General features: G+C 47.3%; 2 protein-coding genes across 4 annotated transcripts in view; one reads left to right on the forward strand and one right to left on the reverse strand.

Annotated features, from left to right (window-relative positions):
* Positions 1-1,731, forward strand: part of PCID2 (PCI domain containing 2) — a 152,878-nt gene extending 151,147 nt beyond the window's left edge. For 2 of the 3 annotated variants that reach the window (XM_063953122.1, XM_063953123.1), the window contains exons 10-11: positions 791-914; positions 1,432-1,730. In XM_063953122.1, coding sequence (XP_063809192.1) covers positions 791-914; positions 1,432-1,521 — 214 coding nt within the window. In that variant the 3' untranslated portion in view covers positions 1,522-1,730. Of the gene's footprint in view, positions 1-790; positions 915-1,431 lie in introns of all 3 variants that reach the window. The other variant, XM_063953121.1, reaches the window with a different exon arrangement.
* A 10,672-nt stretch (positions 1,732-12,403) lies between these two features.
* The window catches only part of PROZ (protein Z, vitamin K dependent plasma glycoprotein), a 41,090-nt gene continuing 40,209 nt past the window's right edge, over positions 12,404-13,284 (reverse strand). Inside the window, exon 8 of the mRNA XM_063953125.1 lies at positions 12,404-13,134. Within this exon, the coding sequence (XP_063809195.1) occupies positions 12,617-13,134 (518 nt within the window). The 3' untranslated portion in view covers positions 12,404-12,616. The remainder of the gene's footprint in view (positions 13,135-13,284) is intronic.

Below are 13,284 nucleotides of genomic sequence, written 5' to 3' on the forward strand. Positions count from 1 at the left end.
TGAAGCCTGGATATCACTAAAACCTGCACTGATAGTATGCCTTGAGGGACCGAGGTTCGGAATGCCTGATCTAAAACATAGGTAAAAGATAATTCACCATCAAGCTCAGTAATATTGGGCAACTAAAGTTGTGAGAATAGTGAGAGTTACCCCTAGTGAGGCAAAATAGGCGTGTATGTTAAATTAATTTCTCCATGTCTATAACAGACACACATTAACCTGCCCAGGAATGTATGTTTTAGGCTATGTTAAAGTTTAGAGGAGCTTGAGAAAGGGGATCCTAGGGAGGAATACTTTTTTTTTTTTGTTTTTCTTTTCCCCCCCAAAGCCCTGCCTCCAGATATGAAACATATCCCACTATCTGTATATATACTACAGCCTCGGAGAGAGGAATTTGGCAATGGTTATGAAAAATACCTTATTAATTAGCTTAATACTTCCCCAAATTGGGGGGGGGGGGGTAGTGAGTGTGAGTGAGTTCTGTTTTTTGGCCTTTAAGCTGCTGACAAAACAGTATCAAATGTGGTAAACATGACTACTGGAATGCCAGTCACAGCACTGAGATGCTGGGTTCCATAACCAGCAAAGGTCCTGTGTCTGTGGAGTTTGTATGTTCTCACTGTGTTTGCTTGGGTTTCCTTCAGGTGCTTCAATTTCCTCCAAACTCTAAAAATATACTGATGGGTTAGTTAGAGTCTGACAGAAAAAGAACCCTTGTGTGTGTACGTGTAAATATACATGTGGTAGGGAATTGATGCTTTGTATTATGTGTAACTTCTCTGTTTTCCAGGTATCTGTTACTACGCACACATCAGCTGTCTATGGATGCCTTTTTGGTTGCCCTAAAATTCTTGCAGGTGGAAGATGTGGATATCGATGAAGTGCACTGTATTATAGCTAATCTTATTTACATGGTATAAGTGGATTTTTTTTGTCTCCAGTATCATAGAATGGTGACTAGTAATTTAACATGTAATTTTACACGCATTGTTATGGATCTTTAGCTGTGAAGTCTTTACTTGACAGCTCATCTTAAAACTATAATTATGGCTTAAAAATTATTATTTTTATAGTTGACTTAACATTGGAAATTAAAAGTAACTCGCCTTGAAACTGTCAGGTTTTATGAAACATCTGGGAGCTGCTCATGGGTTGATAGTGGGCCTGTAATTGAATAGTCCTGGGCACTTTACCCAGGAGAAGAATCCATGTCACATAACCCGCAGGTAATTGAATCTGCCCCTAGTAATCTTCATCATTTATTACAGTTAACATTTTGTCTTGTTTTTTTTTTATTAAAAACATGCTAATTGCCATAAAATATGGTTTTAACTGTAAATCTTTAAAGCTGATCATTTACATATTGTTAAATAATGGTTTTGAGATTTTATTTTGCAGTAATATGTAACTAAAATTATTTTCTTTTATTAGGGACATATAAAAGGTTACATCTCTCATCAGCATCAAAAGCTTGTGGTGAGCAAGCAAAACCCTTTTCCACCACTGTCAACAGTCTGCTAAGAAGTGAAGATGAAGAATGGTCTGGTCTTTAAGTGGGAGCCCATATCTTAGGCAAAAGTCAGTGTTTCAGTAGCAGAAATCCTTGTCAAGAAATAAGCTTTTTGCTTAGTTTCACAATTGTACAATTTCTTACTTCATTTTTATTTCTCGGACGTCCTAAGTGGATGCTGGGGACTCCGTCAGGACCATGGGGATTAGCGGCTCCGCAGGAGACAGGGCACAAAAGTAAAAGCTTTAGGATCAGGTGGTGTGCACTGGCTCCTCCCCCTATGACCCTCCTCCAAGCCTCAGTTAGATTTTTGTGCCCGGCCGAGAAGGGTGCAATCTAGGTGGCTCTCCTAAAGAGCTGCTTAGAGTAAAAGTTTGTTAGGTTTTTTATTTTCAGTGAGTCCTGCTGGCAACAGGCTCACTGCTACGAGGGACTTAGGGGAGAGAAGTGAACTCACCTGCGTGCAGGATGGATTGGCTTCTTAGGCTACTGGACACCATTAGCTCCAGAGGGAGTCGGAACACAGGTCTCACCCTGGGGTTCGTCCCGGAGCCGCGCCGCCGACCCCCCTTGCAGATGCCGAAAAGTGAAGAGGTCCAGAAACGGCGGCAGAAGACTCTTCAGTCTTCATAAGGTAGCGCACAGCACTGCAGCTGTGCGCCATTGTTGTCAGCACACTTCATAGCAGCGGTCACTGAGGGTGCAGGGCGCTGGGGGGGGGCGCCCTGGGCAGCAATGATAGTACCTTATTCTGGCTAAAAATACATCACATATAGCCCCTGGGGGCTATATGGATGTATTTAACCCCTGCCAGGTCTCAGAAAAACGGGAGAAGAAGCCCGCCGAAAAGGGGGCGGGGCCTATTCTCCTCAGCACACAGCGCCATTTTCCCTCACAGAAATGCTGGTGGGAAGGCTCCCAGGCTCTCCCCTGCACTGCACTACAGAAACAGGGTTAAAACAGAGAGGGGGGGCACTTATTTGGCGATATGTATATATATATTAAAATGCTATAAGGGAAAAACACTTATATAAAGGTTGTCCCTGTATAATTATAGCGTTTTTGGTGTGTGCTGGCAAACTCTCCCTCTGTCTCCCCAAAGGGCTAGTGGGGTCCTGTCCTCTATCAGAGCATTCCCTGTGTGTGTGCTGTGTGTCGGTACGTGTGTGTCGACATGTATGAGGACGATGTTGGTGAGGAGGCGGAGCAATTGCCTGAAATGGTGATGTCACTCTCTAGGGAGTCGACACCGGAATGGATGGCTTATTTAAGGAATTACGTGATAATGTCAACACGCTGCAAGGTCGGTTGACGACATGAGACGGCCGGCAAACAAATGAGTACCTGTCCAGGCGTCTCAAACACCGTCAGGGGCTGTAAAACGCTCATTTACCTCAGTCGGTCGACACAGACACGGACACTGACTCCAGTGTCGACGGTGAAGAAACAAACGTATTTTCCTTTAGGGCCACACGTTACATGTTAAGGGCAATGAAGGAGGTGTTACATATTTCTGATACTACAAGTACCACAAGAAGGGTATTATGTGGGGTGTGAAAAAACTACCTGTAGTTTTTCCTGAATCAGATAAATTAAATGAAGTGTGTGATGATGCGTGGGTTTCCCCCGATAGAAAATTATTGGCGGTATACCCTTTCCCGCCAGAAGTTAGGGCGCGTTGGGAAACACCCTTTAGGGTGGATAAGGCGCTCACACGCTTATCAAAACAAGTGGCGGTACCGTCTCCAGATAGGGCCGCCCTCAAGGAGCCAGCTGAGAGGCTGGAAAATATCCTAAAAAGGTATATACACACATACTGGTGTTATACTGCGACCAGCGATCGCCTCAGCCTGGATGTGCAGCGCTGGGGTGGCTTGGTCGGATTCCCTGACTGAAAATATTGATACCCTTGACAGGGACAGTATTTTATTGACTATAAAAGATGCATTTCTATATATGCGAGATGCACAGAGGGATATTTGCACTCTGGCATCAAGAGTAAGTGCGATGTCCATATCTGCCAGAAGATGTTTATGGACACGACAGTGGTCAGGTGATGCAGATTCCAAACGGCACATGGAAGTATTGCCGTATCAAGGGGAGGAGTTATTTGGGGTCGGTCCATCGGACCTGGTGGCCTCGGCAACAGCTGGAAAATCCACCTTTTTTTACCCCAAATCACATCTCAGCAGAAAAAGACACCGTCTTTTCAGCCTCAGTCCTTTCGTCCCCATAAGGGCAAGCGGGCAAAAGGCCAGTCATATCTGCCCAGGGATAGAGGAAAGGGAAGAAGACTGCAGCAGGCAGCCCATTCCCAGGAACAGAAGCCCTCCACAGCTTCTGCCAAGTCCTCAGCATGACGCTGGGGCCGTACAAGCGGACTCAAGTGCGGTGGGGGGTCGTCTCAAGAGTTTCAGCGCGTAGTGGGCTCACTCGCAAGTGGACCCCTGGATCCTACAAGTAGTATCCCAGGGGTACAGACTGGAAATTCGAGACGTCTCCCCCTCGCAGGCTCCTGATGTCTGCTTTACCAACGTCTTCCTCCGACAGGGAGGCAGTATTGGAAACAATTCACAAGCTGTATTCCCAGCAGGTGATAATCAAAGTACCCCTCCTACAACAAGGAAAGGGGTATTATTCCACACTATATTGTGGTACTGAAGCCAGACGGCTCGGTGAGACCTATTCTAAATGGGAAATCTTTGAACACTTACATACAAAGGTTCAAATCAAGATGGAGTCACTCAGAGCAGTGATAGCGAACCAGGAAGAAGGGGACTATATGGTGTCCCTGGACATCAAGGATGCTTACCTCCATGTCCCAAATTGCCCTTCTCACCAAGGGTACCTCAGGTTCGTGGTACGGAACTGTCACTATCCGTTTCAGACGCTGCCGTTTGGATTGTCCACGGCACCCGGGTCTTTACCAAAGTAATGGCCGAAATGATGATTCTTCTTCAAAGAAAAGGCGTCTTAATTATCCCTTACTTGGACGATCTCCTGATAAGGGCAAGGTCCAGAGAACAGTTGGAAGTCGGAGTAGCACTATCTCAAGTAGTTCTACGACAGCACGGGTGGATTCTAAATATCCAAAATCGCAGCCGTTTCCGACGACACGTCTGCTGTTCCTAGGGATGGTTCTGGACACAGTCCAGAAAAAGGTGTTTCTCCCGGAGGAGAAAGCCAGGGAGTTATCCGAGCTAGTCAGGAACCTCCTAAAACCAGGAAAAGTGTCAGTGCATCATTGCACAAGAGTCCTGGGAAAAATGGTGGCTTATTACGAAGCGATTCCATTCGGCAGATTCCACGCAAGAACTTTTCAGTGGGATCTGCTGGACAAATGGTCCGGATCGCATTTTCAGATGCATCAGCGGATAACCCTATCTCCAAGGACAAGGGTGTCTCTCCTGTGGTGGTTACAGAGTGCTCATCTTCTAGAGGGCCGCAGATTCGGCATTCAGGATTGGATGCTGGTGACCACGGAGGCCAGCCTGAGAGGCTGGGGAGCAGTCACATAGGGAAAAAATTTCCAGGGAGTGTGATCAAGTCTGGAGATTTTTCTCCACATAAATATACTGGAGCTAAGGGCAATTTACAATGCTCTAAGCTTAGCAAGACCTCTGCTTCAAGGTCAGCCGGTATTGATCCAGTGGGACAACATCACGGCAGTCGCCCACGTAAACAGACAGGGCGGCACAAGAAGCAGGAGGGCAATGGCAGAAACTGCAAGGATTTTTCGCTGGGCGGAAAATCATGTGATAGCACTGTCAGCAGCGTTCATTCCGGGAGTGGACAACTGGGAAGCAGACTTCCTCAGCAGGCACAACCTCCACCCGGGAGAGTGGGGACTTCATCGGGAAGTCTTCCACATGATTGTGAACCGTTGGAAAAGACCAAAGGTGGACATGATGGCGTCCCGCCTGAACAAAAAACTGGACAAGTATTGCGCCAGGTCAAAAGACCCTCAGGCAATAGCTGTGGACGTTCTGGTAACACCGTGGGTGTACCAGTCGGTGTATGTCTTCCCTCCTCTGCTTCTCATACCCAAGGTATTGAGAATTATAAGACGTAGAGGAGTAAGAACTATACTCGTGGCTCCGGATTGGCCAAGAAGGACTTGGTACCCGGAACTTCAAGAGATGCTCACAGAGGACTCATGGCCTCTGCCGCTAAGAAGGGACTTGCTTCAGCAAGTACCATGTCTGTTCCAAGACTTACCGCGGCTGCGTTTGACGGCATGGCGGTTGAACGCCGGATCCTAAGGGAAAAAGGCATTCCGGAAGAGGTCATTCCTACCCTGGTCAAAGCCAGGAAGGAAGTGACCGCACAACATTATCACCACATGTGGCGAAAATATGTTGCGTGGTGTGAGGCCAGGAAGGCCCCATGAAGAAATTTCAACTCGGTCGTTTCCTGCATTTCCTGCAAACAGGAGTGTCTATGGGCCTCAAATTGGGGTCCATTAAGGTTCAAATTTCGGCCCTGTCGATTTTCTTCCAGAAAGAATTGGCTTCAGTTCCTGAAGTCCAGAAGTTTGTCAAGGGAGTACTGCATATACAACCCCCTTTTGTGCCTCCAGTGGCACTGTGGGATCTCAACGTAGTTCTGGGATTCCTAAAATCACATTGGTTTAAACCGCTCAAATCTGTGGATTTGAAATATCTCACAGGGAAAGTGACCATGCTGTTGGCCCTGGCCTCGGCCAGGCGAGTGTCAGAATTGGCGGCGTTTGTCTCAAAAAAGCCCATATCTGATTGTCCATTCGGACGGGGCAGAGCTGCGGACTCATCCCCAGTTTCTCCCTAAGGTGGTGTCAATGTTTCACCCGAACCAGCTTATTGTGGTACCTGCGGCTACTAGGGACTTGGAGGACTCCAAGTTGCTAGATGTTGTCAGGGCCCTGAAAATATAGTTTCCAGGACGGCTGGAGTCAGGAAAACTGACTTGCTGTTATCCTGTATGCACCCAACAAACTGGGTGCTCTTGCTTCTAAGCAGACGATTGCTAGTTGGATGTGTAGTACAATTCAGCTTGCACATTCTGTGGCAGGCCTGCCACAGCCAAAATATGTAAATGCCCATTCCACAAGGAAGGTGGGCTCATCTTGGGCGGCTGCCCGAGGGGTCTCGGCTTTACAACTTTGCCGAGCTGATACTTGGTCAGGGGCACACCCTGACTGAGGAGGACCTGGAGTTCTCTCATTCGGTGCTGCAGAGTCATCCGCACTCTCCCGCCCGTTTGGGAGCTTTGGTATAATCCCCATGGTCCTGACGGAGTCCCCAGCATCCACTTAGGACGTCAGAGAAAATAAGAATTTACTTACCGATAATTCTATTTCTCGTAGTCCGTAGTGGATGCTGGGCGCCCATCCCAAGTGCGGATTGTCTGCAATACTTGTACATAGTTATTGTTACAAAAATCGGGTTACTATTGTTGTGAGCCATCTTTTCAGAGGCTCCGCTGTTATCATGCTGTTAACTGGGTTCAGATCACAGGTTGTACAGTGTGATTGGTGTGGCTGGTATGAGTCTTACCCGGGATTCAAAATCCTTCCTTATTGTGTACGCTCGTCCGGGCACAGTATCCTAACTGAGGCTTGGAGGAGGGTCATAGGGGGAGGAGCCAGTGCACACCACCTGATCCTAAAGCTTTTACTTTTGTGCCCTGTCTCCTGCGGAGCCGCTAATCCCCATGGTCCTGACGGAGTCCCCAGCATCCACTACGGACTACGAGAAATAGAATTATCGGTAAGTAAATTCTTATTTTTTATTACTATGTATTCACATCAAAATAAAGTCATTTTTGTACCTGCTGTAAATCTAGTTCTTGTTTAGACTTCATTTCTTTCAAACTCGTAAATTTCTTGGAATATCAAGAAACACTAATGGCGAGATTAAATTGTTTTCTCGCTGGCAGCCAGTTGATGGCGCCCAACAGAGCTATTCAATTGTTGCTCCGCTCGGTCACAATCAGCTGCCGGCACCTGCATTTCAGCTTGCACCCCCTGGTGGTGGCGAGCTTAAAGGGACAAAAACTGACACGTTTGTACACTCAAACAGGACTTTTTAGCTGTTTTACGAGGCTAAACTCGACCTCTCTGGGCGCGATAATTAAGCACAATTGAGTATCTGTTCCCCTATCTCCCGTCACTTTAGACGATTTGGTGCGATAAACAATTGAATATCGCCCTAAATATGTATTTTATGCATTTAAATATACTGTAGCCTCCATAAGGGTTATTGGGGAAATCTAGCACGATGGGGTATAGACGGGGTCCAAAGGAGCCAGTGCACTTTAAATTTCTTCAACTGGGTGTGCTGTCCCCTCCCCTCTATGCCCCCTCCCACAGGCAGTTTAGAAAAAGTGCCCTCAGGAGAGAATGCACATCTCTGAGCTCCAGAGAGTTTTCTTCAATTTATGTTTGTTATTTTCTGTATGCTGTTTGGGCAACAGCATACCTGCACTGTGGGAGTTAGTGGGGGGACGGTCACCGGTCTTACGAGGTGCAGAGCCGCTTCCCCACTGCAGAACCACCGTCCTGAGGGGTTGTTGAAGGTGACATCGGTGGTGAGTACACACCGGAGGCTGACCGTGGGCGCGGCGTACGGGACCCTCCCGTGGGGGTCCTGCTAAGATCCCCGTGTAGACTGGCAAAAAAAACGCTTTGACTAGCACTTGTTGTGATGTTTTTAAGCTAAATGGAGACTTTGCCAGTATAATATATTACTGTAACTCCGGCGCCATTGGAGGGGGCGGAGCTACATCAGAGCGAGTCCTGAGGCGTTTTGGCGCCTTACTCTGCTTACTGCAGCCATTCTCAGCACACACAGCGCTTCCTGATTCCTCAGCCACGCTGGATATCTGGTACAGGGTGTAGAAAAGGGGGAGAGCCGCTTGTGTACACTATCTGGGTCCTCTCTAGGGCAGAATTTGTTAGTGTTTACTGGAATATAGTTAGCTGACAGCCTCACTGGGGCTGTACAGCTAGGGGTGTGCTGGTGTCCTTCTCTCTCTGTGTCTCCTCTCACATACAGTAGTGCAGGCTTGCAATATAACTGTTTGTGTGTATGTTATTGTGCTTACTGTGAAACATGGGTAAACACAAGCTGTGCAGTGTATGCCACACATTATCATATGAATCTATTTCATGTGAACAATGCAGCCAATCTTCACAAATCAGTGAAGGGCTGGGGGAGAGGGTCCAGAGCCCCACTGGTTAGGGTCTCTAAAAACTATGATGTCAGATATGTCATCCCAGCTTACTGCTAATGTACAGAAAACTCAGCTACTACAACAGGCTGTTGCAGATTTAGCTGCTAGGGCAGATGCAGCACAGCCCCCCCTCTCTCAGGCAGGTCCACAGAAGCGTGGGTTTCAGGCTCTACTCTCTGATACAGATGAGGACATACAGGAGGATGGGGATGACTTGGATCTCGTTAGTAAGGATCCCGATTCTGCTCAGGGTATTGAACCCCTCATTCTTGCTATTCGGGACATGTTAAAGCTCCCTCTAGAGGATGCTGCATCACAGCAGTCGTTTTTCTGTATACAAAACCAGCCTAATGTCACTTTCCCTGACTCTACAGAGTTAGGTGACCTATTCAAACTGGCCTGGAAAAATACAGACAAAAAATTTCAAGTGTCCAAAAAAAATTGTGCACTTTCCCATTTGCTCCTGAAGGTAGGAAATTTTGGGAGGAACCCCCAGGGGTTGATGTGTCAGTCTCTCGCCAGTCCAAAAAGGCGGTGCTGCCTGCCCTGGGCTCCTTTACCATGAAGGATCCTGGGGATAGAAAAATAGAGACGACACTCAAATCTATTTATAGCAGGTGCACAAAGACCGTCATTGCGGGTTGCTGGATGACCCATGCCATTCATTCCTGGGCCACTCAAATTCAGGGGGGCCTCTCGAGGGATATGCCCTTGGTCACTATGGTGACCCTCCTAAAACACATTCAGGATACTACACGTGTCCTCTGTGATTCGCTCAAGGAGATGGGGAACATTAATGCTAAAATTTCTGCCATGGCAGTGTCGGCACGCAGGGCCTTGTGGTTGCGTCAGTGGATTGCGTACACAGAATCCAAATGTAGTGTGGAATCCCTCCCCTTTTCTGGGGAATGGCTCTTTGGGGTTGAATTAGATATCTGGATTTCCAAGGTTACGGCTGGGAAATCCACGTTTCTTCCCTCTGGGGCTCCGCTGGCGAAACGCTCCTACCCGGGGCCGTCTGTCCAGTCCTTTCAGTCTCACAGATTTAGATCAAAGGCCAGAGGTGCCTCCAATGCAACTAGAGGCACCAGAGGTAAGTCCAGAAAGCCTGCAAGCACCTGCTCTCAAGATCAGGCCGCCAGTTCTGCTTCTGCAAAGGCCTCAGCATGACGGTGCCTACCCACCCCGAGGGGATCTCGAGGTGGGAGCTCGACTGTGTCACTTCAGCCACGTCTGGGAGACTTCCTGCCAAGATACCTGGGTCAGAAATCTCGTTTCTCAGGGCTTCAAGCTGGAGTTCAACAGTTCTCCTCCCCAATGATTTTTCAAATCAAGCTTACCAGCTTGGTATGCAAGTTACGTTGCAACAGGCCATCCAAAAGTTGGTCCAGTCCCACGTCATTGTTCCAGTACCAATACCACAACGCGGCAAGGGGTTTTACTACAACATGTTTGTGGTGCTGAAACCGGATGGTTCGGTAAGAGCCGTTTTGAATCTAAAATCCTTGAATCCTTACTTGAAGGTATTCAAGTTAAAAATGGAATCCCTGCGAGCAGGGATTGCGGGCCTGGAAGAACAGGAATTCATGGTCTCCTTGGATATCAAAGATGCATACCTCCATATTCCGATTTTTCCGCCTCATCAGGCGTACCTGCGGTTTGCCCTGCTGGACGATCACTTCCAATTCCAGGCTCTGCCCTTCGGCCTGTCCACAGCTCCGAGGGTATTCACGAAGGTGGTGGCGGAGATGATGTTTCAACTCCGGGTACAGGGGGTCAATGTTGTACCTTACCTGGACGATGTTTTGATAAAGGCAAGATCCAGGGAGCTTTTATTGCTTCATATCAACCGCACTATCCAACTTCTGTCACACCATGGGTGGATCCTCAACTTACAGAAGTCCCATCAGCGGCTCCTGTTCCTGGGGATGTTGCTGGATACTGTGGCCCAGAAGGTATTCCGACCAGAGGACAAGGTGAGAACACTTCAGGAGATGGTCTGCATGGTGCTCCGACCTACTCGAGTGGCCATCCATCTTTGCATAAGATTTGTTGGGTAAGATGGTTGCCTCATATGAGGCAATCCAATATGGGAGGTTCCATGCCAGAACTTTTCAGTTGGATCTCATAAGAAAGTGGTCCGGATCACATCTACAGATGCATCGGATGATTCGACTGTCACCTCAGGCCAGGATTTCCCTCCTGTGGTGGCTGCAGTCCTCCTGGAAGGTCGGAGTTTCGGGATTCAGGATTGGACCCTCCTCATGACGGATGCGAGTCTAAGGGGATGGGGAGCTGTCACCCAAGGGGAGCAGCTCCAGGGCAGGTGGTCAGCCCACGAAAGCCTTACGTTTCCTGCAGGCTGGTGTGGATAAAGGCTTACGTCTGTGTTCCATTAAGGTCCAGATTTCAGCCCTCTCCATTTTCTTCCAGAAGAAATTGGCACTGTTGCCAGAAGTTCAGACCTTCTTGTAAGGGGTACTCCACATCCAACCTCCTTTTGTGCCGCCTACAGCCCCCTGGGATCTGAATGTAGTGTTGGATTTTCTACAGTCCTCCTGGTTTGAACCTCTGATGACTGTAAAAGACAAGTATCTCACGTGAAAAACGGCCCTGGCTTCTGCTCGACGGGTCTCAGAATTGGGGGCCTTGTCGTTTACAAGTCCATACTTGGTCTTTTACGAGGACAGAGCAGAGCTCTGGACTAGGCAGCAGTTCCTGCCGAAGGTTGTCTCTGCGTTTCACTTGAATCAGCCTATTGTGATTCCGTCCGGTTGTGGCACTTCTGCCCCTCCGGAAGCATTGGTTGCTGTGTGATCCTTGAAGATCTATGTCAAGAGAGCGGCTCGGATCAGAAAGACGGATTCTTTGTTCGTGCTCTATGCTCATTGGATTAGGGTTACTATTCAACAGGCCTATGTGTAGGCAGCCTTACCTGTTACTAAGTCTCTGAAGGCTCACTCTACGAGATCAGTGGGTTCTTCCTGGGCGGCTGCCCGTGGACTCTCAGCCTTACAACTTTGCGGAGCTGCTACCTGGTCGGGCAAGAACACTTTTGTGAAGTTTGCAAGTTTGATACCATGGCCAAAGAGGATACCCAGTTTGGGCAGGCGGTGCTGCAGTAGTCTCCGCACGTTCCCGCCCGTTCTGGAAGCTTTGGGACGTCCCCATCGTACTAGATTTCCCCAATATCCCTTATAGATGCTAGAGAAAATAGGATTTTAATTTCCTACCGGTAAATCCTTTTCTCGTAGTCCATAAGGGATATTGGGCACCCGCCTCAGTGCGTTGACTTTTCTGCAGGTTCTTGGTATATGGTTACCTGTTCAGCTGTTGCTGCTGTTGTCACCAGCCATTGCTGGTTGTTATATATTAGTGGTGTGTTGGCATGTAAATCTCACCACTCTTTGTTCTCATATTTCCTTCTCTCATATATGTCCTCCTCCTTCGGGCACGTTTTTACCTATAACTGCCTGTGGGAGGGGGCATAGAAGGGAGGAGCCAGCACACCCAGTTGAAGAAATTTAAAGTGCACTGGCTCCTTTGGACCCCGTCTATACCCCATCGTACTAGATTTCCCCAATATCCCTTATGGACTACGAGAAAAGGATCTACCGGTAGGTAATTAAAATCCTATTTTTAGGACTATAGTTCTTATGTTGCTGTACAGAAATATTTACATGGTTTCATTTAATTTTATTAGCAACCCAGACTTATAAAAGATTAGGTATGGAGGTAATCACTGCAAATACTTAGCATGTCTGCACTTTACGATATAGAATAATTTTCTGTGAAGAACGTAGCTGATACTGAAGCATACCATTTGGTAAATAAAGCTGGCCAATGATAATTTATAGTTGACTAGCATTTACAATATTATTGCACAATGATCTATTAGGTGGTGTCCTGATCTAACCACATTAGATATCTGGATATTTTAGTAAATAAAAATACATTTGGATTTCTTGTTTCTGTGTTGATTAATCCCGTGATTCCAGTCAAAAACCAGGTGCCATTGTGTTCAGTGGCAAGATGACTCCCATCAGCCAATACAGAGTCAATATTTGTTGTGGATAGTCCACAGAACATTCGGTTAGTTTGTGTTACATTTAAAGAGAGTTCACAAGTTCCTTTATTAGTCTCTGTTATGGAAAACTGAATAGGCATCAATCCCAGACGATCGTCCTGTGAGAGCAGCTGCCAGCCACTGACTGTACCAGGGACACGTGGCATCAGCACATTCTCCGCAAAGTCTTTCTTGGGAATGCAGATGGGCAGAGTATGTCTGTGAAACGTGATGTTGTTTTGGAGCTTAAGCATTGCAATGTTGTTTTCTCCGGTGTCTACAGAATACTTTGTGTGCACGTGATGACTTGCCACCTTGATCTTCTGTGTGTCGTCCGTATCGTTTCCTATGAAATATACATCAGTCTTATCAGCTCAGTAAGTTAGATGTGAGTTGTGACTACCCATAAAGGTGATGGGGGAAAGGGGAATAAGTTGTGCAGCAGTTTGGAAAGCCACACTAATCTGTTTTTAGAAACATAATGTAATCTCTCCAA

The sequence above is a fragment of the Pseudophryne corroboree genome, chromosome 2 (assembly GCF_028390025.1).
Source record: "Pseudophryne corroboree isolate aPseCor3 chromosome 2, aPseCor3.hap2, whole genome shotgun sequence".
Taxonomy (NCBI): Eukaryota; Metazoa; Chordata; class Amphibia; order Anura; family Myobatrachidae; genus Pseudophryne; species Pseudophryne corroboree.